The sequence below is a fragment of the Aythya marila genome (genome assembly GCF_965140915.1).
Source record: "Aythya marila genome assembly, chromosome: 32".
In the NCBI taxonomy this organism is placed as follows: domain Eukaryota; kingdom Metazoa; phylum Chordata; class Aves; order Anseriformes; family Anatidae; genus Aythya; species Aythya marila.
Window position 1 is genome coordinate 1291924 of NC_139073.1, and position 23641 is coordinate 1315564.

The following is a 23641-nucleotide window of genomic DNA, read 5'->3' on the forward strand; positions in this document are numbered from 1 at the left end:
CCCGACACTTTCCCAGCGAGGAGCTGCGCTCTCCTTCCCAGCCTACCCGCGCTCCCAGCCAGAGGCTTTGGGTTTTTCTCTCTGCTCCCCTGCCCGCCGGCGCTCAGCCCCGGGGGGATTTGGCAAGGGCAAAGCTGGGGGTACCGACCCCACCGGTGCCACCCCCGGCGCTGCAGTTGAGGGCTCATTTCCTTGGTTGCTTCCAGAGGTGGAAAGCCTGCACCATCTCGGGGTCTGGAGGTGGTTTTGGGGCTCTCGCAGCCGGTGCCCCCATCCCTGAGCAGAGCTGCACCAGGTCGGGGAGGGGGACACCGCTCGGACCACGGCTGCTGCCTCTCGTTGAGCTGCACTCATTGATGCTCGGCCCGACGCAGCTTTTGGGACCGTGCTGGTCCCGTTTAACCCAGCGACAGTGACCCCAAGCCCCCAGACCTGCTTTGAGCCAGGGGAAACCTTCCCGTGCCGAGCTCTGAAGGCTTCGAGGCGCGATTTCAGCTCCTAAACACAACCTGATGCGGGTCCAAAAAGATCCAGCCTAGATAACCGCGCTCTGCCTGCTTGGGGCAGGGCAGGTGCTTGCCCTCCATCGATATCCACCCCCTAAAAGAGTTCAAAACCCTTGGAAAAGGGTTTGGGGTGAGCTCCCCTTTGCCACCCCTGCCTCGTGCAGCTCCCAGCCACCTCCCTGCATCTCCCAATTTGCAGCAGAGCCCAGGTGGGCGCCGTGTAAAACCCCAATTCCTTTGCCCCTTCAAACCCTTGGGGCTCTTCTCCCCGAGGCGTTTCCAAGCCTGCATTCTCCCATCCCGTGGCTTTGTTCTAAAAACAAAGGGCAAGTGAGAATGAGCGCTGCCTGCGGGTGCCAAGCCTTCCTTTCAGGTCTTTTACCTGATGGGTGCCCAAAAGGAGCCTTTTCAGAGGCTGTCGAAACCCTTTTTTTTCCTTTCCCTCCTCCCATTAAGGAGTTATCAGGGCTCTGAGCAACCCCATCCTCTCCATCCTGCGGCTCCAGCTTTAAGCAAGATTTATGTGCCGGGCGGCAGAAACTTTCCTCGTCAGCAGAGGACGCGTCCAGCAGCTCATGAAAGAGCGGCTTCTCTCCAAGCTGCCTGAACGCCATCCAGGCTCTGTCGCAAGCTCGTCTTGTTCGGATCCATCCCTCCTCAAAAAAAAAAAAACTTTCCAGCAGATCTCTCTGCGCACGGGCTGCTCCCATGAAAGTGGCAGTGTTTTACCGGCGATGAATGCAGCCGATTCACGTCGCCACCCCCTTCTCCCCTCCAAAATGCATCTTTTCGCCCCGCTCGCTCGCTCCTCCCGGCACACGGTGGCTTCGCTGTCGCTAAAACGGGGTTGGAAGCACCTAAAAAAGCATCTGGGGAGGCCCGGGAAAGCCAGCGTGGTGCTCACGCTCTTCTACCTGCAAGTGTTAGCCGGGGAGACGGTCCCCAAAGGGTTTTGGGGATGCTATATGGGAAAAACTCTCATTGGGATCATCTCGCTGGTTGCTGCCGTTACCGAGCCGTCCTCCCCGATCACAGAAACCCACCGAGGAGAGCTGCGGCTTCTGGGCTTTCTGGAGATGCCCAAAATTGGGGAAAAACCGTGGTGGAAATCCCTGGGCTGCTTCTCCCAGCACCACCTCGCCCCAGGCTCCGGCGACGTGGAGGATGAACAGAGAGGGGACCCAAAAAGCTGCCGAGATTCTTCTCCCACCTGAGCATCCTACGGGGAGGTGGGCCCCAAACGCCCCAGGGAGGAAAAAATGGGACTGACCCGAGGCAGAGCAGGAAGGGACCGGCCACTGGAGGTGCTGGGTGGAAAATGAGGATAAATTGAGGATATTCGCAGCAGGGCTCGGGGTCAGGGCTTTGTCTGCGAGGTCTCTGCGGGGTCCATCGGGCACAACCCAGGCAGAGCTGCTTTCCCAGCTCCTCAGGTCTTAAATTAGTCTTTTTTTGTTTTTTCTCCCCTCTACATCCGGGAATCCTTCAAGGCCAAGCTCCCAGAAGACGCACACAAGTCGTGATTTTTGGGAGCCAGCAAAAAAAAAAGAAAAAAAAGGAAGATTTTGACCGCGGGAACAGCCCAAAGCTGTAACAACGCCTCGGATTAACGCGGCTCCGAGGGGGACGAGCCAGAGGCAGAGGACGGGAAGCAGCTGCTCAGCTCCACGGCCCCGCACAGGAGAAGCTCCCCCAGATCCCGCTGCCACGAGGACGTGGTGCTGTGAGCAGGAATTTGGGTTTCTCCACGGCAGCGAAGACTGGAGGAGGATGGACGTGGCCCCGTGCCGCAGCATGAGCTCATTTCTGCTGGGGCTGGGACGAGGGGACGGCAAATCCAGCCCCAGCTTGACCCAGCAGCCGGTCGCTCTTCCAGAAGGGGTCGTTGCTGCAGAGCCGCTTCTCCTTTAGGCTCTCCTGGACGGATTTTGTCCCCAAGAAGTGAGTTTTGGGCCACTTACCGGGGTTTTCTGTACATCCGGCAGCCTGGAGAACAGCCTGGGCTGCGGGACAAAAGCAAGCACTCCCCCAAAAAAATAAAAAATAAAACCAAAACGCACGTTTGCATCCTTGCTACAAGCTTGCCCTAACCAAGAGCCTGGCTCTGCACAGCAAAAACCCAGCCTGGTCCTAAAAAAAACAGGGATGGGGGCCGTGTCCTACTTGGGATGGCAGCGGGAGAGCCCACGGCCGTGCCCCCGGCTTATTTTTACTCCGTGGCCCGGTTAGCGCGGGCTGCCTCGGGACGTTATTTATAGCCCCAAAAAGAGTGGCACGGCAGCTGCCCCGCACCTCGGGCAACCCCGAGGAGGAGGAGGAGGAGGAGGAGAAGCGGGAGGCAGGACGGGAGCACAGCCCACCCCCTCCTCACGCCTTCACGGCTGAAGTTTTGGGTCGCCCCAGGCCACCAAAACGCCCCCCACGACGCTCGGCACATCCTCTGCCCCGCAGGGACATCGCTGTGCTTGCAAGCAACCGCTCAACCCAGCCATCACCTTGCCCAAAAATCCTTTTTTTTTGGTGTGTGCCCTGATAGTCCCAAGCCCCAAAACTCTTTGGGAAGAGTTTCCCCTCCTCGAGGCTCACGACCCCTGCGTTAGGGGACAGGCAGCACGTTTTTTTTTTTGTTTTTTTTTGTTTTTTTTCCATGCAACCTTAGGGTTACCAAGTGTACTCCACGTCCCGGCTCCAGCCGAGCTCTGTCTGTTGTCTTGGACTCGAGCGTTCAATTATTTATTTGCTAGGCAACAACATGACATCTTTCCTGGCACCGCTCACAGGCTGCGAGGCTGACGGAGCGCTAATTAGCGAGGAAGGTTCCTGGGACCGCGAGCTCAGCCTCCGCGGCGAAGGGAGAGGGTTGGAAAGCCAAAAGGCTCAACTTCAGCCCAACGCCCATGAGCGTGGGGAACGCCGCGGGGATTTGCCACGCGAGAAACACTCCAAAAAAAATAAAAAAAGCCAAAAAAAAAATGGGGTTGGTCACCGGTGGGCGCATGGTGAGGGATTGGCAGGAGCTGCGCCGCGCTCGGGTGTCCCGTCCCGTGACTCGCCTATCTTTTCTGGACGGAGATCAAAGGCGGGCCATAAAGGGGAAAAAAAAGAAATAAAAACATAAAAGAAATCGGCCCAGCAGTTGGCAAACACACCTTGGGGACGCTGGGCGTAAGCTGCTGTGTACAGGGCAGGGTTTGGAGGCCACCGGAGCTCCCTGAAAACCACAAAACTGACCCCAAAACATTTCCTACGCTGGAGAACTTCGTACGGGGACCCACCTTGCAAGAAGGCCACGTTTTCCCCCCAAAACGCCCCTAAAATTCACTCCCATACAAGAAGATGGACTCAATGTCAGGGTAAGCGCAACAGTAAATCACCTTATTTATCGCCCCTTCCCCCAAACCACCTAGAAAGCAGCTTTTCCACCCAAATCCCGTTGCTTTGCACCCGACGCCCGACGGACCCAATCCGGCACAAGCAAGAGAGACGCCTGCAGGTCTCAAATTCCTCCCCAAAAATCCCATTCATTGATTTTTTTACTGTACAGGCGAGCTGCGATCCTCAGCGCCGCCGCTTTCCCAGCCGTTTCCTCCTTATCTTCACCTGCCCCGGGGTTATTTAAGCGCCGACTTCGCTCTTCCGGGCGGAAAAAAACACCTTTGCCCTCTCATCTCCCCGCTAAAACCCCGTCCGAAAGGTTTGGTGCCACCGCTCCCCTCTGCAAATGACTCAAACCGGGGAAATTTCATCCCAATGACGCCTCCTTGGAGCTGCTCGAGTGGGCTCTCGAGTTTCATTCCAGCAAGGAGAGGAAGAAAAATTAAAAAAAACGTAAAATAAATAAATAATTAGTAAAAACATCGGGGTGCCGGCAGCTCGCTCCCCCAGGGATCGGGTGCCCACGCCGTGGGCCTGTCGGCTCCACTTTTCGGCCACCCTTTTTGCACCCCCTCCCAAAAAGGCTGGGTGGATTTCCTCAAATCACCTCAAATCTTGGGTTGTTCCTCCCGGTTTCAGAGGATTTGGGACGAAAATGCCCCTTTTTAGCCCGCTGAGCTATATACAATCCCTTCCCAGTTGAGCCAGTTTGGCACAGGATGCTGATTGGGAACCAAACCTCGGGCTTCCCGGAGCGGTGTGAGGTGTCCCGATGGACAAAACCCCGTCCCGTGCCAGCCCCGGGGACATCACGACACCGAGAAGGACCCGGATCACGCCGCGGATGCAGCCGGGAGCAGCAGAGCCCGGTGCTGGCCCCTCCTCGGGAGCTCGGCCGGCCGTGCCAGCGATTAAACGCATTAAAAGGTGGAAAAAGAGACAAATTGGCCACAGCAGGAGGCAGCCACGGAGGATAGGAAGCGTCGTTTCCCCTCCGACTTGCTGGCGTTAAATCAACGGGGTCTTGGTGGCATCCCCCAGGTCCCCGTGTTGGGGACCTCGTGCCACCAGCCCCGGGCACGGGGAGGTGGCTGCAGCGTGCGCCGAGCCCCCCCAGCTGCTGAAAAACCCAAATCACGACCCCAGGTGGCCCCCAGCAGCCCCAAATCCCCCCCCCAAACCCTTTCCCTGCCCCGTCGGGATCGCTCACCTGCGGGGACGGAGCAGGCGGTCGCCGGAGGGGCCGCGGCGCGGTGCGGCTCGCCCTGCCCGCGGCTCCAACTGCCCGGCCCCAATTCGAGCTGATAAGGGCAGGAAACCCCCCAGCTCGGGGCTGATAAGGGCCCCGGCGATGCGAGGAGCTGCAGCCCGTTCGAAATGCAGCCCGGAGATAAAGGCTTTGGGATTCGGACCCGAGGGCACGCTGCTTGCTCGGCCCCAAAGGAGGAACTGGGGGAACTCGCCATCCCCGGCATTTCCAGCCAAGCACAGGAAACGCCGCCTTGCAACGGTTAATTACCCAAATTGCCTTTAGGAGAGCCCCTTCCCAGCACGGGCAGAGCCCAAAACAGCCTCCCGGGGAAGAAGGAGGGGAGACGAGGCCGCCAAGAAGGCAGGGGAAGGGTCTCCACCGGCCACGGCACCGCCGCGGGGTCTCTTCCATCCTTCCCACGCCGCAATCCTCTCCGCAGGCAGAAACCCTTTCCCCGCGGGGAGCTCGATGCAAATAACCCAGGAGCAGCCTCTGGGTGCCAAAAAACCCCTCAGGTGCCGTCCTCCGAAGCCGAATTCTCGCCGCTCCGGCTCGGAAGCCCCCCCCCAAAAAAAATCCTCCCTCGGTGGCTGCTCGCTGACCTCCCCGCGGTGGCGGCGTGGACTTTGCCTGGTTCCAAAAAGCGGCCGCCAGAGCTGGCTCCGTGCCCTGCGCCCTGCTCCACGCGGCCGCGGGCAACGCTTTCCTCGGGAAACCCCAGACCCGAGGGGGGAAAATTAAAAAAAAAAATAAAAAAAAAATGGCTGTGATGGAGCAGCACCGCACTCCTCCAAGCCCGGCTCCCCTCCAAGGAGCCCTCGGGGTAATTTGGGGTAATTTGGGGTAATTTGGGGTGTTGCCAGCAGCAGGCACAGCCTCACACCTCGCCCCGTGCCTCCTGGCAGCCTTGGCAGTACCGAAACAGCCCCCCAAGGGCTGGGGGGGGCAGTGCTGAGCGTTTGGGGTGGTGTTCACCATTCTGCAGCTCCTTAAATCCCACACAGCAGCCTTCAATCCCACCTTTGGGGGCCGTTTCACCGCGTTTTCGGAGCTGGGAAGCAGCCCAAGAGACTCGCACGCCTGCAGCCCCTTCAGCAGGGCTGAGGCCACCCAAAACACCCCAAGACCCCCGCAGACCCCCCCCCACGGGGATATTCTCCATCTCCAGCTTCATCCTCGTGATTTTGGGGACACCATTTCCCCATTTCCCCCCCCTTTTCCCCTATTTTGCCACTCTGCACGGCGTTAGCCCGTTGTGCTCGGGCAAACCGGCCTCGCACGTGGGATTCCTACAGGGGGAAGATAAAAAAAACAAAAAACACCAAACTCGAGCGGGATTTGCCCTCCAACACAAACACCCTGAGCTAAACCTCACGCCCAGCTGCCCCACGCCAGGCTGCAGAGCTCAGTCTTTGCATTCTCCTTCCCTCCTCGGGTTAATTTTCCACCTGGAGCTTCGAGGCCGCGCGGTGCCACCCGAATCCCAGCGGGACCAGCTCACCCCTACGAGCTGGTCCGGGGAAATTGGCTTTGGAGGATCGCCTGCAAGCAGCTCTGCAGCTGGTTGTGCTTCCAGCTCCTCCAAAAACCACCTCCTGCCTGGGGGGCAGGCTAATTAACAAGGCAAATCACCCGCCGGGACGCCTGGAGGAAACGGGGAAGGAAGGAGAGGAGGGCCCCGAGGGTGCCAAAGCTTTGGGGCTGGCACGGGAGAAGGCGAATCCTCCAAGCAGGCGGGGGACAGACACTGGGAAATTGGGGGTTTGGGGAGGAGCAGAGCACGGGCAGCAGCCGTGCAGGGTTCCCCTGTGAGAGGAGAGCTGCGGAAACATCCCCGGGAGCGCAGCAGCATCGCTCCGAGCCCTCAGAGGAGGGATTTTATCCAGGGGAGGAACTCCCACGGGTAACAAAACGCTCATCCTGTACATCAGGAGCAATCAGTATCACGGGGCTAACGGCACCGGTGGCAGACGGGTCCCCGCGCGTCCCACAGCTCGGGGGATGAGGTTTTTGTGCACGCGACCACGCTCGGCAGAGCCTCTCTGAGAAGAGGAAGCACCAAGGGGAGCTGCGCGAGGTGCAGGTGGTGCTGCTTTCGCTCCCGAGGCCCCAAAAAAAGCATCCACGGCCGGAAGATTTGACTCGCCTGAAAGCTCTCGGCCGCGGGGGCTGCAGCGAGGGGGCTCTGCCTTCCCCAGCTGCACCCTGAGCTCGGCACGAGCGGTCCCAGCCTCGGCTCGCTGCTCCTCAGCGTTTTTGGGAGGTGGGGCAGAGCCCAACAACGCCAGCCCTGCTGCCAGGGGCAGGGCAGGGTGGCTGGAAGCTCGCCGAGAGCCCGGTTTTGGGGCCTGACCCACAACATCCCTGCCTCTGGCGCTTAACCCAGGCACGGGCTCGCTGTCACGACCCCGAGCCCCAAACCCGCCGGGTTTTCACCACGCTGAGCCCCCTTTTGCCCAGATTCCCGGCATCTCGTGGCAAAATGCCTCCAAACCAAGACACCCAACACGAACCAGAGCAGGGGCACCACCGACAGGCTGCGGGCACGACGCCCAAACTTGGCTCAACCCAACCCCAAGCACCGGGAGCTGCCACCGGCCCGCGGGAGGAACCCAACGGGGGCTTCCCGGGGTCTTACCGGCCACGTCGCGGGCTTCCAGGGCGATGTCGGGCTCCTGGCGGGACAGGGGCGAGAAGAAGTCGGGGTCCTCTTGCAGGGGACAGAGCTCGGTGCCGGGGGGCCCCTTCCCGTCCCTGCTCATCATCGCCAGGTTGTCCGCAGCGTAGAAGGCGGCTTCCTTGAGCTCCGTCCCCGCTTCCACCGATGTCCCAGATAGAGCCGGGCTCTCCAGAGGCGCTTTCGCATCTTTCACAAAAGCAGCTCTTCTCTCCTCACCTTGGGGGCACTCAAGGGCAGCAAAATTCTCTTTGTTTGGCTCCAGTGTCATTAGCAGGGCTCTGCCTCCATCTCCCTGGCGCTCCGATAAAGCGGGGACAGCTTTCTCCATCCCTCGCCGATCGCGCTGCGGCGCTCGCGAAAAAACCCCGCAGCGGGGCTCGGGAGGGTCGGCGGCCAGGGACTGCCGGAAAAACCTACGAGAAACAGGGATAAAAGAGGGGAAAATGAGAGAGGAGCCCGGGTTTCTCCCACGCGGAGGAGGCCGTGAGCGGCTCCTGAAAACCCTGAAGCTTCCCAGCACGGGGCCTCGCCGCTGTTCCCGATGCTGGAATTCCCCAAAAATCGCCTCGGTGCCCCCCTGCTCGTCCCGTTTTTGCTGCCCCCTGAGCCCAGCCAGGCTCTGGGGCAAGGCGTCGGGTCCCACCGCTCACCCCCTTGGCAGCACCGATGCTGCCGGTAGCCGACACGGTGCCGTACCCTAAAACACCCCAAATGTCCCCAGCACGAAGCTTTTTCCCCCAAAAGCCCGTTATTTCCCCCCAGAATTAACCACCACGCAGCTGCGGGGGTGTCTCTGTACCCCCAAAGCCTCCTGGCTCCCCAAAACCACGGGATTTTGGCCCGCTGCCGCCACCGAGCGGGGCTGAAGCGGGAGCGGTGCCTCAGCCTCACGCAGCGACCCCATCACCGAGGCCAAAATCACCCCAAAAGGGGAGAAATCCTCAATCCCTGTGACCCCACGGCCTTTTGGATGAGTTCAGCCGCCGGGCTCGAAGCATCGCCCTCACCAAAAACAGCGCCCGGGGGTCCCCCGAGGGTCTGGGTGCTGCTGGGGGCAAACCCGTTGCGTTTGTGTCCCCCCCCCCAAAAAAAATCACCCATCTCCCCCAAACCCTTTCCACCACCTGGAGGGAGGGGGGGAGATCTCCAGCGCCCCTGCTTTGACCCAGAGGCTGAATCCCGGATCGGGGCGGGGGAGGAAAAAAAGAAAAAAAAAGGAGGAACCGGGCGCTAAAAAGGCCGGCTTATCAGCCAGCCGGAGGATAAAGGCACCGAGGGAGCGCCGAGGAGCTAAATTTACCCAGCCGGGGAAGGAGAAGGCAGCGAGACTATAAATACCTTCAAGGTAACAATGCAAATGAAGACAGGGAATCGTTGGCGCTCTGCGAGATGCCATCACCACCCGACGTAGCCCCGGGCCACGGGAGGAGAGTGGCAGAGCCCAGCCCAGCGCACGGCACCGGGATGACCCTGAAAATCCCCCAAAAAGCCACCTCGCCCCCCAAAAAGCCACCCTGCCCATTAAAAAGCCACCTCATCCCCCCAAAAAGCCACCTCGCCGCCTTCCTCTCCGGGGCCCGGCTGCACGCACCCAACCGGCTCTTGCTTGGGCTGGTTTCTTCCCATCAATTTTTAAAAAAAAATAGCACTAAAGACCTAAAAGTGAACTAAACTAAAATAAAGCCGCCTTTCTTCATCAGCAAGGGGTCAGCTCCCGCAGCTGCCCTCGATTTGGGGGCCGGGGATGCTGCCGGGCGAGGGCTTTTCCACCTGGGGCTTGGGAGCAGCCCCAGCTCGAAGCGTCCCAAATCCCTTCCGCGCCTTCCCCCGTTTGGGGGGGCTCCCGAAAGCTGCTGGGGCCCAAGGGCTGGGGCAGAGCCCGGGGAAAGCTTCTGCCTCCCCCCGGCTCTGCCAGGAGGGGCCGAGGGTCCCGAGGGTCTCTCCTCTCCCCGCATCTCCCATCACGTTGTCCCGGGAGGCAGCGGCTCGGCTGCCCGCAGGTTCCTCAAACCTCAGCACCGAGTCCGAGGAAACCGAAAAAAAAATAAATAAAATAAAAAAGAAACCCACCCCGATTTCAAGAGCGGGCTTAAATTTCCTCTCGGGAGCCAAGGGGAAAACAATGGGCCATAGATTTTGCCCGGTGCCCCTTTGCCAAGCGCAGAGGGAAGTGGCGGAGGAGCGAGCCCACCGGCCACCTGCTCCGGGCCAGCCCGCACGTGGGGACGGCCACCGAGAGCCCACCCCGCTGCCACCCCCCCGGCACGGACAGGGGGGACACGGGGACAGGGGACCCCCAAAAGCGAGCAGGAGGGGTCCCTGCCACCCTCGGCGCAGGGAGGCTGATCCCAAGCTGGCTGGCAAGCGGCAAGAGGCAGGCGTGCAGCCAAAACGGAGAGAAATCACCCCAAAATGCATCACCCGTTAGTGGAATAAAAGGGAAAGCAGCAAGGAGCCACACGACAACGCGGCGTGGGCACGTGGCGGGGCGGCGCGTCGCACTCCCTGCGAAGGGACCCATCAAAACTGAGCTAAATAACTGGGGGTTTGGGTTTGTTTTGGCTTTTTTCTCCTCTTTTAAGCAGAAAGCAGCGGCTCCGTTGGGCTCTGCCAGCCCCAAGACGTTGGGATCCCCACAGATACCAATGGGGTGAAGAAACCAGGATTTGGGGTAAAACGCACCGAGCGCCAGGGGGGCGATACCACAACGCCCTCAAATACACGAATTTTCATCCCTATTTTTTGAAGACCTGCAGCCAGCCAGCCTCCAGGAAGGGGCTTTTTTTCCCTTTTTCCCCTTTTTTCCCCCTTTTTGAGCTGTGGCAGCATCCCCCCCCTCTCCGATGTGCCACACCAGCAGCTCCCCATAGGAGCACAGAAGCCGCCTGCCCCTTCCTTCATCCTCTTCTTCCTCCCCTCACACCCGGCTGGGTTTTGAAGCTCACCGAAAATTTGAGATTTTCGCCTTTCTCCCCCCAGTTCTCCACACCAGCACCCACAACCCCCCCCCAAAAAAAATAACCAAACCAGCAGGGGTTGGCTCCACCGGGTGACCCGCTCGCTGCTTTTTTTTGGGGGGAGACTTTAAAAAAAAAAAAAAAAAAGCAAAAACCCAACATTATGCCCCAATTTCGCACACAGTTTCCGAGTCCTTACCCAGCTCCCCGCCGCCCGCTCGTGCCAAGGGCCGGGGCCAGACTGCGGCCGGCCCCTTCCCCCAGCCCCTCGCCCCGCAGCCATGGGGAGGCGGAGCAGGACGGCCCCAATTTAAATGCTAAAACGCTTTAAATGGGGACAATCGGGGACGATCGGGGACAATCGCTTCCTTCCCTGCCAGCCGGGCTCAGGGGGCTCTGGCCCAGCACCGCCCGGCCCAGGGGTGGCTGCGCGGGGCCAAAGCGGCTCCCGGTGGGCTTCGGAGCCTCTCCCCCCCCCAATGGGGTCGTTTCGCCAAACCGGGCTCGGTTTTGAGGGTTTCGGTCTCGCTTGGAGCCTCTTCTGGGGCAGAACCCCAAAAGGGAGCGATTGTGCAGGGAATTCGCTCCACGAGGAATTTGGGGAGGCTCCGATGAAGCCCCCGCGAGCGCCTTCCCAGTGACAGCGAGGCCGTTCCGGGAGCCCAAAATTTGGGGAGCCCCAAACCGGGGGATCCCCAAACCGGGGATCCCGGCCGGGTCCCTTCCCGGCAGCGCCCCCCACCCTTCCTCCCGAGCTCCCAAAACCTCCTCCGAAGCCGCGGTGCCGCAGAGGGGGGCTCGCCGCCCGCCCGGAGCTGGAACCGGCGTCCCCCGGGGGGGGGGGGGGGGGGGCTGCTCTTCCTCCTCCTCCTTCTCCTCCTCCTCCTCTTCTTCTTCCACGACCGCTGCCAAACCCAGCGCCCATTTCAGACACAGACAGACGGATGGATGGACGGACGGACAGACCTCCACGCAAAGCCCCCGGCGAGCCACACCGGGATGAAAACCGCTCCAAGGGGTCCCCAAAATCCTCCCCCGTGCCCCCCCCCACCATCACCGCCGACCCCACCTGAGGCTGCCGGGGGGGTCACAAGGGCAGGGGGGGCTCCTGCCTGCTCGTTACCGGAGGCTCGTTGAAGCGAAGCTCGTTAACGAGCTCCACTAAGGCCGTTGGGGGGGTTGGGGGGGTGTCCTCCCCCCCCATGCACCCTGATGTTGAGCCAGCCACGGGGGGAGCACGGGTCCAAACACCATCCCCCCCCCAGATGTCACCGTGTCCCCCCCCCCCCAGTCCTGTGTCACCCAGGTCACCCTGTCCCGGGTTGGGGGGTCAGGGGGGTGAAGCCCACCCTGACACGGCCCTGTGGCCACGATATTGTCCCCTTGTCCCCCCCCCCAAACAGCCACAGCCCCCCCATAACGCATGCCCCCCCCCCAGGCACACCCCCCCACGTCCCCAACACTCTCACAGGTGTCCCCCCACTCCAAACCCCCCCGTGCCCCCCCCAAAACTCACCTGCACCCCCCCTCGCCCCCTGGGTGCCCCCCCCCAAAGCCCCCCCAAAGCCCCCCTGTGTCCCCAGGCAGTCCCAATCTCCCCCCCTCGCCCCCCCCCCACACCCTCCCCACCCCCCCCTTGTCACCTGCAGCCCCCCCCGCCCCCCCTTATCACCCACCTCTTATCACCCCCCCCCGCTGTCACCTTCCTCCCTGCCCCCCCCCAGCCCCTCCCGTCCCCCCCCACCCCCCCCGCTCCCCGTCCCCGTTTCAGCACCCCGGACGGTGCCGCCACCGGGGGCTCCTCGCCCCTTCCCCCCCCCTCCCCGGTACCGGGGGGGGGCACACACAACCCCACTTCCCCCCTCCCCTCCCCAAACCCCCCTTAAACCCCCCCCCCGGGGCCCGTTCCCCCCCCCCCCTCCCCGGTACTCACCCCTCCGCCCCCCCGGGGCCGGGCCCCGCGGGCTCCTCAGCGCCTCCGCCGCCCCCGGGGCCTCCCCCCGGGCTCCGGGCCCCGCAGCAAGCGCGGGGCCGAGGCCATGGTCCCGTTAAGGCCCCCCCCGGGGGCTCCTCTCCCGGTGCCCCTCCCGGTGCCGCCGCCGCCTCCTCCTGCGCCGCTCCGGCCGCTCCCCCGCCCCCCTCCCGGCGGCGGGGCCTGACTACGTCACGCCGAGCGCGACCGGGCCGCCGCCGACATCTTGGGGGCGGCGAGGGGGGGCCCAGCGCCGCCTCCGCCGCCGCCGCCGCCGCCATCTTGGGGCCGCGCCGCCCCCCGGCCCCCGCCCCCTGCCCCCGCCCCGCCGGAGCGGCCGCCGCCGCCGCCGCCGCCCCCCCCACCCCGCCCATTGGCCCCGCGCGGCGCCGCCGTGATGACGTCGGCGGCGCGGCGGCGCCGCCATGTTGGGAGTGGCGGAGGAAGGGGGTCGAGGGGGGGAAGGGGGAGGGAGGGGGAGAGGGGGAGGCGGCGCGGTTGCTACGTCATCGCCGCGCGACGGCCGCGCCGCGCCGCCATCTTGGGGAGGGCGCTGAGAGGGGAGGGGAGGGGGCGGCCCCGAGGTGGCCGCGCTGGGGCTCGGGAGCCCCCCCCCGGGGGTCCCCGAGGTCCGGTCAGCCCCAAAGGGCTCCCAGGGACCTGTCCTAAAAGGTCCCCGTGGGGCTGACACCCACAAAGGGTCCCCGTGGCCCTGCCCTAAAACCCCCGTGGACGTGACACCCCCAAAAAGCCCCAAGGTCCTGCCCCAAAAGTCCCCATGGCCCTGTCCCAAGAGGTCCCCATGGACATGAAACCCCCAAAGGGCCCCCATGGCCCTGGCCCTAAAAGCCCCCATGGACTTGGACTTGACACCCCAAAAGGGCCCCCAAGGTCCTGTCCCCTTGGGTCCCCATGGCCCTGCCCCAGAAGCTCCCCATGGCCCTGTCCCAAGAGGTCCCCATGGATGTGACACCCCCAAAGGGCTCCCATGGTCCTGTCACCCCCAAAAGTCCCCACGGACTTGAATTTGAGACCCCCAAAGTGCCCCCGTGGCCCTGCCCTAAAGCCTGGTGCCCCATGGGGATGGATGCGGCCCCCCATGGCGCCGGGGCCAGGACGCGGGGTGCTGACAGGCACCGCTCCGAGTGACACCAACGCCGTTTATTCCTTGGGGACGGGAATCCCACTGGGATCGGGGTCAAACAGCTTTTGGGAACGGCGCCGCGGGTCACACGCTGGTGGCCTGGGCATCTTCACCGCCCTCGTCCCAGCTCGGTGTCCCCGGGGCCCGGTGTCCCGTCCTACCCGGGTGGCCCCGGAGCTGGGCAATGGCAGCGCGCAGCTCGGTGTGGTCCCGCTCCAGCGCCGAAATTCGGCTCTCCTGCGAGGGGACGGTGTCAGTGCCCGCCGCCCGGCCCCCACACCCCGCTCCTGGGGCTCCCGGGGCTCTTACCAGCGCTCGGCCCTTCTCCTCGCTGGCCTTCAGCCTCTCCAGGTCCTTCTTCCGTGTGCCTTCAGCCGCCGTCAACCTAAAATTTCGGGTTGGGATGAGCCCGGACCCCCAGCAGGAACTGGAAGTGGTTTGGGGGGTGCAGAGCTGGGCGCTGGGCACCGCTTTGGGGTCTCCCAGGCTTTGGGGTCCTCCAGGTTTTGGGGCCCCCCAGGCTTTGGGGCCACCCACCTGGCTCCCAGGTTGGCCACGCGCGCATTGGCCTCGTCCAGCTGCTGGCGGAGCCTCTCGAGCTGCTGGCGGTGCTGGCCCTGCTCCTGCCGCAGCCCCCGGTGCTGCGCCTCCAGCTCGCCCGCCCGCGCCTCCGCCCGCCGCAGCTTCTCCCGGCTCTCCGCCACCTCCTTCCCCAGCGCCTCGATCAGCCTCCCGTGCTGGTTTTTGTTTTTTTGGGGACACACACACGAGGGCAGAGGTCAGGAGGGAGGCCCCGTGGGTGCCGGGCCGGGTGCTGCCCCCCCCCAGGGTTACCTTTTCGAGGGGACGGATGGCGTAGAGCTCGCCCTGGGCCGCCGCCGCCTCCTCGGCGTAGCGCTGCCACGGCACCGTGGATTTGCGCGGCAGCGACACCGACGAGCGCAGCTTCGAGCGTCCCTGCGGCACCCGGGGCACCCGTCAGCGTGGGCACCCTGGGGTGCGCGGCAGGGTGGGGGCCTGCCGCCCCCCAAAGGGTCTCCACGGTTGTTTCTCGAGGGGTCCCCGAGCCCCTGTGATCCCCGAGGGGTCTCCATGGCCCCGTCCTCCCCAAAAGGGTCCCCGTGATCCTACCACAAACGTTCCCCATGGCCTTGCCACCCCCAAAGGGACCCCAATTGTCCCCAAAGGGTCCCCACGGCTCCATTGTCCCCAAAGGGACCCCAATTGTCCCCAAAGGGACCCCACGTCTCCATCATCCCCAAAGGGTCCCCACAGCCTTTTCCTGGCCCCACCACCCCCAAAACTCCCCCGTGATCCCCCTCCAAAACCTCCCCGTGGCGCTGCCACCCTCGAGGCGTCCCCCCCCCGTCCCGTCCCGGGGTTGTCTCACCGTGGCATCTCGAGGGCCGGAGACCCCCGGGGGGTCCTCGCCTTGCGTCCCCGCCACCTGCTCGGCGCTGCCCTGCTTGCGCAGGCGGCGGGCGGCTTTGTTCTGCGCCGGGACGCTCTGGGTGCGCTGCACGTTCCTCCGCTCCCGGCCGGGGCGAGGGGACGGGGACGGGGACGGCGCCCGCCCTGGCTCCGCGTCCGTCCCGTCCTCGCGGCTGCGGACGCGGCGGATGCTGACGAGGGACTGGCTCTTGATGAGGGGGCTGTGCTTGCTCAGGTCCCGCGGGGGCACGAAGCCCGGCTTGTGGCTCTCCGCCGGGCTGGGCGAGGAGAGGGGGAGGTGGCACGGGTGGGCACCGGGGAGGTGTTGGACCCCCAAGGGGTCCACCGGGACCACCCCAAGTCCCGCAAGGGCCAGCGCTGCCCTGAGGCTGTCTGAGAGCATTTGGGGGACCCAGCCAAGAGCAGGAGCAGCCCCTAAACCCACCCGGGGCCAGAAACAGCCCCCGGACCCAGCCTGCACCAGAAGTCTCCCCCAAACCCCGCTGACAGCAGGACCTGGAACCCTTGGGCCACCCCTGGAAGCCAGCTTGGAGCAGAATCATCCCAAAGCCACCCGGGACCCGGCTGGGCTCAGTCACCCCAAACCCAAAGTCACCCCGGACCCAACCAGGAGCAGAACCACCCCGAAAAGCTCCCGGTGTCTCCCTGCTGGCCCCACGCGTGTGTCCCCTGCCCACCCCCCGGTACCTTCGCTCCGTGGTGGAGCTGAGCCGGACGGAGACGGGGACGGGGGTGCCCTCCCTGATGGCATTGAGGATGGTGGGCAGGGGCTCCAGCTCCTCCTGCGTGGCCTGCCAGGACAAAACGGGGACGTTACGGGGACGTCGGGTGGCCCTTGGGCGGGTGACACACAGGTGGCAGCGAGAACCCGGCTCAGCGCACGGGGACAAGAAGGAGACCGGGGTCACCGGCCCCACGTGGGGACACACACACGGGTGGTGGCACCTGGTCCAAGCTGGAGAAGATGTCGCAGAGCAGGAGGTGGAGGGTGGCGAGCTCCAGGGCCAGGTCCACGTAGCCGTCGTAGGTGGCCATGTGGACGCTGCTCTCGGGGTTGGCCACGCTCTGCAGGAAGGCCGTCATCGGGCCCCAGTTGTGCTCCAGGAACTCGTTCATGAAGCCCATGTAGGCCTCCTTCTCGCCGAACCTGGGCACCGTGGCGGCCTGTCACCGGCGTCACCGCCGCGTCCCCAAACCCAGCCACCACGGGTGAGGGCTCTGCCGTGTCCCCGTGGCGTGCGGGGGACGTCCCCGGTGCCCCGTGGGATGTGGGATCCCTCCCTGCAGCCCCATGCCACGGAGGAGAGCTGCCCCATTTCACGTGGCCTCAGGGCACCTTGGGGACATCCCTACTGCCCCACGGCCGTTTTAGGGCACGTGCCACAGGCTGTAGGGGCTGTAGGGGCTGTAGGGGCTGCAGGGGCTGTAGGGGACATCGCCGCCACCCCACAGGGACCCCCCTCCCCACCAGCACCGCCAGTGCACCGCGACCTACGTGGTGAAGTTGGCCAGGTTCTGGATGACCTTGGCCACCAGGGTGAGGGTGCGGGCGGTGGCCTCGCTCGGGTACTCCTGGACGAGGCCGAAGAGGCTGGGGGACATGATGGCCGGGCAGAGGAACCGCAGGAAGAGGGAGGCCGAGACCAGGCGCTGCCCGATGGCCGCCTTGCCCCGCGCCGCGCACTCCTCCTGCCACGCCGCGAAGATCTCGCCCAGCTCCGCCGGGAAGGCTCTGTGGGGACGGACGGGGGGTGGGTGACCCCAAAGTCCCCCCGCGATGGTCCCGTGTCTGTCCCAGACCTGTCCCCACGTCCCTCCCGGTGCCCACCGCCGTGTCCATCCCAGGCGTGGCGCCTTTCTCTCTTCCCGTCCCCCACGTCTGTCCCCAGACTCGTCCCCGTGTCCTTCCCCATGTCCATCCCGGTGCCAGGACCCGTTCCCGTGCCCGTCCCCAAGCCCATCCTTGGGTCTTCCTGCTGGTGGCTGTCCCCGTGCCCTCTCCCGTGCCCGTCCCGTTGCCCGAGCCCTTTCCTGTCCCTGCCCCTCACTCGCAGGACGTGGCGATGCGCTGGAAGGTCTCCTCGCAGACCTGCCGCAGGTTGTTCTGGTTGTCGGAGAGGTCGGGGCCGGCGCATTTACTGGGATCGACCTCGCAGCTATCGTCCGAGGTGCAGAGCTGGGCCAGGGCCTCACCTGGGCACCGGGGGGCAACTGGTGAGGGACTGGCCGGCCACCACCACGGGCACGGCTGTGACGAGCCCCCAGGGATGTGCTGGGGGTGTCCCGCAGCCCGAAATGCCCCATAACGTCCCGCCCACGCCCTGCACCCCGTAATGCCCCCAAAGCCTTTTAATGCCCGGCCGTACCCAGCGTGTCCTGGAGGTATTTGCCCCCCACCAGTTTCATGTATTCATCGATGGCCTTGGTGGCCAGCGTGTTCTCGCGGAAGATCAGCGCCTCCCGGTCGTCGAAGCGGTCCAGCTCGGCCACGCCGAGGTCAATGAGGAACGCCTGCAGGGTGGCCACGTCGAGGGGCTCAACCCGTGGGCCCAACAGGACTTGGCAACCCCAGCCCGGGCAGTGCCTGGGTCTCCTGGAATCCCCTCGAACTGAATTTCCCATCCTATCCCATCCCATCCCATCCCATCCCATCCCACTCATAGTACCATGTCATGCCATGCCATCCCAACACAACCAAACCATCCCAACGCATCCCAACCCAACCCAACGCATCCCAACCCAACCCAACCCAACCCAACCCAACCCAACCCAACCCAACCCAACCCATCCCATCCCATCCTAACCCAACTCAACCCACCCCAACCCATCCCAACCCAACCCAAACCATCCCAACGCATCCCAACCCAACCCAACCCAACACATCCCAAACCATCCCATCCCATCCCAACCCAACCCAACTCAACCCAACCCATCCCACCCCCCCCCCCACGTCCACCACACCTCTCTCACGGTGTGCCCCACCTTGGCTTTCCCGGTGCTCTGCAGGACGTGGACCAAGGTGCCGGCCAGCTCCTCCTTGTGCCGCACGGCGATGGTGGGCTCCAGGTGGGCGCACAACTCCCGGTAGTGGAAGGTGATGAATTCGGCCAGCTCCTTGTAGCGCACGATGGGCAGCACCCGCACCTCCCGGTACCGCCCGCGCACCCGCACCGCCGGCGCCCGCTCACCGCTGCCGTGGCCGCCCAGCGGGTACCAGCGCTCCAGGGGCTGCCGGGCGGCCGCCAGCTCTGCCAAGGGGACGGTGACAGAAGCCACCGTCTGGCAGGGGTGGCCCTGGTCATCGCGGCACAGGGCGAGGGTGAGGGCGCGGGCGGGCGGCAGGGCGGCCAGCTGGAAGAGCTCGCCCCAGAAGAGCTCGCCGTCGGCACCGGCCACCTTGGCGGTGGTGCGGGCGAAGAGCGCGCCGTCCAGGAGGAGGTGGCAGCGGAGGTGGCGCCGGGGTGGCAGGTCCCGCGCCTCGTACACCCACAGGCTCAGAGCCAGCTCCAGCCGCTCGCAGTTGTCCTGGGGAGGGTGCAAGGGGGGGAAGTGTGGGGTGGTAAGGGGAGGGGGGTAAAAGTCCATGGGGGTGGTGGGGGGACGTGGTGTGGGGGGTTTGTGGGTGGAGATGGGGACAGGAGGGGACGTGGGGACAGGAGGGGACAGGAGGGGACAGGAGGGGACAGGAGGGGACAGGGAAATCTGCGGAGGGACAGAGCCAGGATGGAACACGGGACAGGAGCGGGACGTGGGGGACAGCCAAGCCCTCGGGACAAAAGGGGGCGTGGGTGGGGACAGGACCCGTACTCAGGGTGCCGGGGGGTGTCCCTGGGGGTGGCGGGGGTGTCCCATGGGTGCCCATCCCACCTTGTTGGGCTGCACGGTTCGGCGCAGGTTCTCGATCCAGCGGTCGCGCTCGGCCAAGGACGTGCAGCCAAAGGACCGGCTGCCCTCAGCGGTGATGATCTGGGTGCAGGGAAGGTGTCAGGAAGGCACCCTGGGGTGCCCAGGGGATGGTCCTGGCTTGGGACCTGCCTCAGGGTCGTCTGGGTGCTTATGGCTGTGCCAGGGTGCTCTGGGTGCCCAGTGGGGATCCCCTGGGGGCTTGGGCAGGGTGCCCTTGGTGCTCTGGGTGCCCCAGGAGCCAGGCAAGGAATTACGTTGGGGTGCTCTGGGTGCTCCTCCAGGGTGCCCTGGGTGCCCCGGCCACCTCCCAAGGGTGTCCCGGGTGCGTGGCCGGGGCCGTTACCTGGAAGCAGAACTTCTCCCCCACGATGCTGCCGTGCACGGGCCGGATGATGACGTTGTCCCCGGTGAGGTCCAGCTCGGCGGCGCTCGGCGGGGGCAGCAGGGACTCGCGCGAACCGCTCTGGCTCGGGGTCCTGAGGGGACACGGCTGCCACCAGGGGCCCTCCCCGGTGTCCCCACCACCGTCCCCGCCGCCTCCCACGGGGCCGTACCTCTCGCCGTCAGCCACCGCCGTCGTCTCGGTTTTGGGCACCGCGCGCCCTTTCCGATCCCGGAGCCGCTTCCACAGCAGGCCCTGGTTTAGGGACAAGGGGATGGATGCCACGCCACTTCCTGGGTGCGGCGTGGCACCAAGGGTGGCGCCGGGCCCGGGATGCCCACCTTGACATTGCTGAACTGGGAGGTGACCGAAGCGTCGCTGTCGGTGCCTTTCCCTGCTGCCCGTGTGTTTCTCTCCTCCGTGGCCGGGTCTGCTGGAGCCACCCACATCAGCCCCCCCCCCATGTGCACCCCCAGCCCCCCAACACCACGGTAGGGTGCAGGGGGGCAGGATACAGCCCAATCCACCCCCCCCACATCACCCTTGGAAACATCAACCAAAGCGGGAGGGAGGACGGAGCCCTCCTGCCCCCGGAGGTTCTGGGTGCCAAATCCTGCCCACCTGTAGCCCCAAAATTCAGCCAAGCCTCGGGTGCAGCCCGTTCGTGGGTGCGAGGGAGAAGGGTGCAGAGGGGCTGGGGGTAGGGGGGTGTCCGGGGAGGGGGAACTCACCTCCCTGCGCGGCGCAGAGCAGCCAGCGGCGGGGGCCCATGGCTGGTTGGCGGTGGCGCCTGCCCGCGCTGATGGGGGGCGCAGGGAGGAAGCCGAAAGCGCTTATCGGCCGGATCAGCACACGCAGCAGCGTGGAGGAAGCAGTGACGGCACCCGGCACCCGGTACGGAGGACTTCCTCCAGGCCCCAGCGCTCGGTGTGGTGCACGGAGCGTGGGGCAAGGTGAGGGGCATGGCACGGGGCACGGCACGGGGCGCAATGCACGACGCACGGCGTGGGGCACGGCACGGGGCACAGAGTGGGGCACGGCGTGGGACATGGTGCAGCGTGGGGTGCGTGGCACGGTGCAGAGGGCACGGGGTGGAACATGGAACATGGCACGAGGCATCGCACAGGGCATGGCCACGATGCACGGCGTGGGGCGTGGGGCACGGTGCGTGGTGCAAGGCCCAAAGGCTCCACGCACAGGAGCTGCTCCAGAGCTCGCAGCAGCAGCTGGCAGCGCCCCGTGTCAGCAGCTCACCGGTGTCCCTCCTGCCACCTGCTGGGTGCAGGTTGGTGCTCTCGGAGATGGAGCTCCCGGTCCGGTTCCTGCTCCTGCACGAAGCCTGAGGGCGCAGCGGGGTCAGGCACCGCCACCTCCAGCACCCCGTGCACCCCAGGGTGCCCCGGGGTCCCCGTGTCCTCACCTCCTCGTCCCTGCCCACGTGGATCAGCTGTCCGTCCACCAGCGAGAAGTTGGAGACGTCCCACACTGGCACATCGGGTGCCGGAGCCAGCGGGGCTGTCGGGGTGCTGTGAGTGCTCTCCGGGGCTGGGGGTGCAGAGCAGGGTGTCAGGACCACCCGGTGGGTGCTCGTATGGTCAGCGTGGTGGCACCAGGGGACGTGGCTGTGGCCGTGCCACCAAGGTGTGATCAAGTCAGGGCCACAGCGTGGTTGGGGTGATGGTGCTAGGGGCCACAGGGTGCTGTGCCACCCCGGGTGCTGCGATGCCGGGAGCCACGTGGCCGTGGCCGTGCCACCAGGGGGGCAGCAGTGCTGGAGGACGCGTGGCCGTGGAGGTGCCACCATCAGCGTGGCAATGCCGGGTCGCACGTGGCCACGACCAAACCCTCTACAGGTCACACGCAGGGACCCAGCCGTCCTGCCCCCATGGGTGCCCCCCTACCCAGCACCGGCAGAGCCTGCCCCACATCCTGCCCCACTCACAGCCCCCGCGCCCCTCACCAGCACCCACCCATCACCCCCCAGACCCCCATGGGCTCCACCACCCCTCACCCACAACCCACCCGTTGCCCCCAACCCACCACCCACCTCCTCCCAGACCATCTCCCACGTCCCCTGCCCACCACCCATCGCCCACCACCGTCGCCCCCTCCCCAGCACCCACACCCGAACCCCCCCAGCACCCCCGTACTTGGCAGAGCGTCGCGGTGCGCCCGCTCGGCCCTGGCACCGCTCTCCCCGTGGCCCTTTCTCTTGGACATGGAGCGCAAATACTTCTGCAGGGTGGCCTTGCCACCTTCGGGGCTCCGTGGCTCCTTGGCCACCTTGGAGGGGGCCGAGAAAGCCCGCTGGAACAGGGACCGGCGGGTGCTGGCTTTGGGTGCCCCCTTCCCAGCCCCATCGTCGGGGCCGTCGGATTCGGGTTGGCTGTAGGAACGTTTCCAGCCCTGCAGCCGGGTCCAGCGCCGGCTGCCCGGGGACCCCGTGCCCCGCTCGGGTTCCCGGTCACCCATGGGTGCTGCCGTTCGCCATTTGTAGGTCTTCAGCAGCGTCGGCGTCTCGGCTGCCGCTGGGGGTTTCTCCACCTCCATCTGCGGGATGGGGAGAGCCCCATGAGCCACGGCCACGGGCTGGGGTGGGGACCGGTGTGGGCACCCTTATGTGGGCATCCCTATTTGGGTACCCCTCTCCAAGCATCCCTTCTGGGGCACCCCCATCCAGGCACCGTTACCTGGGTGCCCTCACCTAGGGGGGGGCTCTATCAGGACACCCCCTTCCAAGTCCCCCTATCGGGGCACCCCTATATTGCTCCCCAATTTGCGCACCCCAATTTGGGTGCCTGTATCCAGACAGCTGCCCTGGGGCCGTTACAGCTCCCCTGGGGCCAGACAGCTCCCCTGGGGGCCCTCCCCGCGGCACCCCTCCGTGCCGGGGCGCAGGGGTGGCAGGATACGGTGCCACTGGGGCGCGGTGACACCGTGTTGGGGTGACACCCGGGGTGGGTGGCCCCGCAGCCACCCCGGCCCCAGGCGCAGGCGGGTGCCGGAGATGTTTCCGTCGCCATCGCGGCCGCGCTGCCGCGGCATTTCCTCCCGGCACCTGCACCCTGCGCGTGCCCCACGCCTGCCGGGGGGGGCTCCGGGGATGGGTGACCCCCCCCAACCCCCCCATCCCCACCCCGCATCCCAGGGTGGGTGCAGACAAGGCGGGGGGGCTGCTCCCGTGGTGCTGGTTGCACCCCGCAGCTTCCTTGAGGGGGCACCCGCAGGGTGGAAGCGAGCTGCAGGCGCCCGCCAATTTTGGGGTGGCAGCACCCCGGCGCTGAGCTGGGGAGGGTGCCCCAGAGCTGGGGGTGGTGCCGGTGCTTTTGGGGTGCACTCTCCCCCCTCCCCAGCTAGCAGCACCTCCAGCACCCCCAGCACCCACGGAGCACCCTCTGCTCAGCAGGGAGCTGCCTCACCCCATGCTGGCACCCCACGCCCCCCCCTTTGGCTCCCTCCCACCCCCGCCTGCTCCCGAGGCTGGAGCATCACCCCAGGGTGCCACCTCCCCGCGGATCCCCCCCATCCCCGCCGTACCTCGGCCGCCTGCTGCCTCCTCGGCACCCGGGCTCAGCCGCCCCGGTTCCTGCCGTGGCTTCCCCATGTGACCAGGCAGGAGTTTCAGTCACACCCTCACCTCCGCCTCTGCCCCGCTGATGTTATCGGGGCGCCCAGCCCGGCCGGATCACGCTCGGCCATGGCCCCGGGGGGCACCGAGCCGGGAGAGCCGCGCCGGGCCCTCCGCCAGGTGCTCAGGAAGCGCCGGAGGCCAGCGGTGTTCGTCCAGCTCAGTGGCCATCGTTAGGTTTCAGAGTGAACGGGAGGCAGAGACGGAGGCGCTGGAGCATCACAGCGCGGGGCGGTGCGGGGACGCCTCCGGGGGCTGGGTGAGGAGGGTGGGCGACCCCAGCTGGGGGCTCGGGGGGGTCTCCAAGGTGGGCTCAGCTCGGGCTGTCCCAATGGGCACGGGTCACGCGTGTGCACGTGCGCACCCATGCACAGGGTGTGGGACCCC

The 23641-nt window shown here is 65.5% G+C and overlaps 3 protein-coding genes across 6 annotated transcripts in view; 1 reads left to right on the forward strand and 2 right to left on the reverse strand.

The window, feature by feature from the left end:
* The window catches only part of WIZ (WIZ zinc finger), a 43016-nt gene extending 30006 nt beyond the window's left edge, over nucleotides 1-13010 (reverse strand). For 2 of the 3 annotated variants that reach the window (XM_082781780.1, XM_082781781.1), the window contains exons 1-2: nucleotides 12704-12826; nucleotides 7772-8226 (exon numbers count right to left, since the gene is read on the reverse strand). In XM_082781780.1, coding sequence (XP_082637906.1) covers nucleotides 7772-8141 — 370 coding nt within the window. In that variant the 5' untranslated portion in view covers nucleotides 8142-8226; nucleotides 12704-12826. Of the gene's footprint in view, nucleotides 1-7771; nucleotides 8227-12703 lie in introns of all 3 variants that reach the window. The other variant, XM_082781782.1, reaches the window with a different exon arrangement.
* MCOLN1 (mucolipin TRP cation channel 1) overlaps nucleotides 1-23641 on the forward strand; it is a 100329-nt gene that overhangs the window by 61994 nt on the left and 14694 nt on the right. The gene's annotated exons all lie outside the window — the stretch shown is intronic.
* RASAL3 (RAS protein activator like 3) lies at nucleotides 13908-23626 on the reverse strand. 2 transcript variants are annotated; one of them, XM_082781808.1, is made up of 19 exons: nucleotides 23164-23626; nucleotides 21777-22176; nucleotides 21047-21171; nucleotides 20881-20965; nucleotides 19968-20056; nucleotides 19799-19881; nucleotides 19588-19720; nucleotides 19206-19304; nucleotides 18321-18863; nucleotides 17705-17849; nucleotides 17387-17531; nucleotides 16834-17070; nucleotides 16284-16485; nucleotides 16026-16129; nucleotides 15277-15595; nucleotides 14721-14843; nucleotides 14424-14623; nucleotides 14196-14271; nucleotides 13908-14123 (listed from the first exon to the last, which is right to left on the reverse strand). In XM_082781808.1, exons 2-19 carry the CDS (start codon nucleotides 22174-22176, stop codon nucleotides 13971-13973), a joined length of 3261 nt encoding a protein of 1086 aa, XP_082637934.1. In that variant the 5' UTR covers nucleotides 23164-23626; the 3' UTR covers nucleotides 13908-13970. The 2 variants fall into 2 exon arrangements, with proteins under 2 accessions (XP_082637934.1, XP_082637933.1); XM_082781807.1 differs by having other exon boundaries at nucleotides 19968-20059.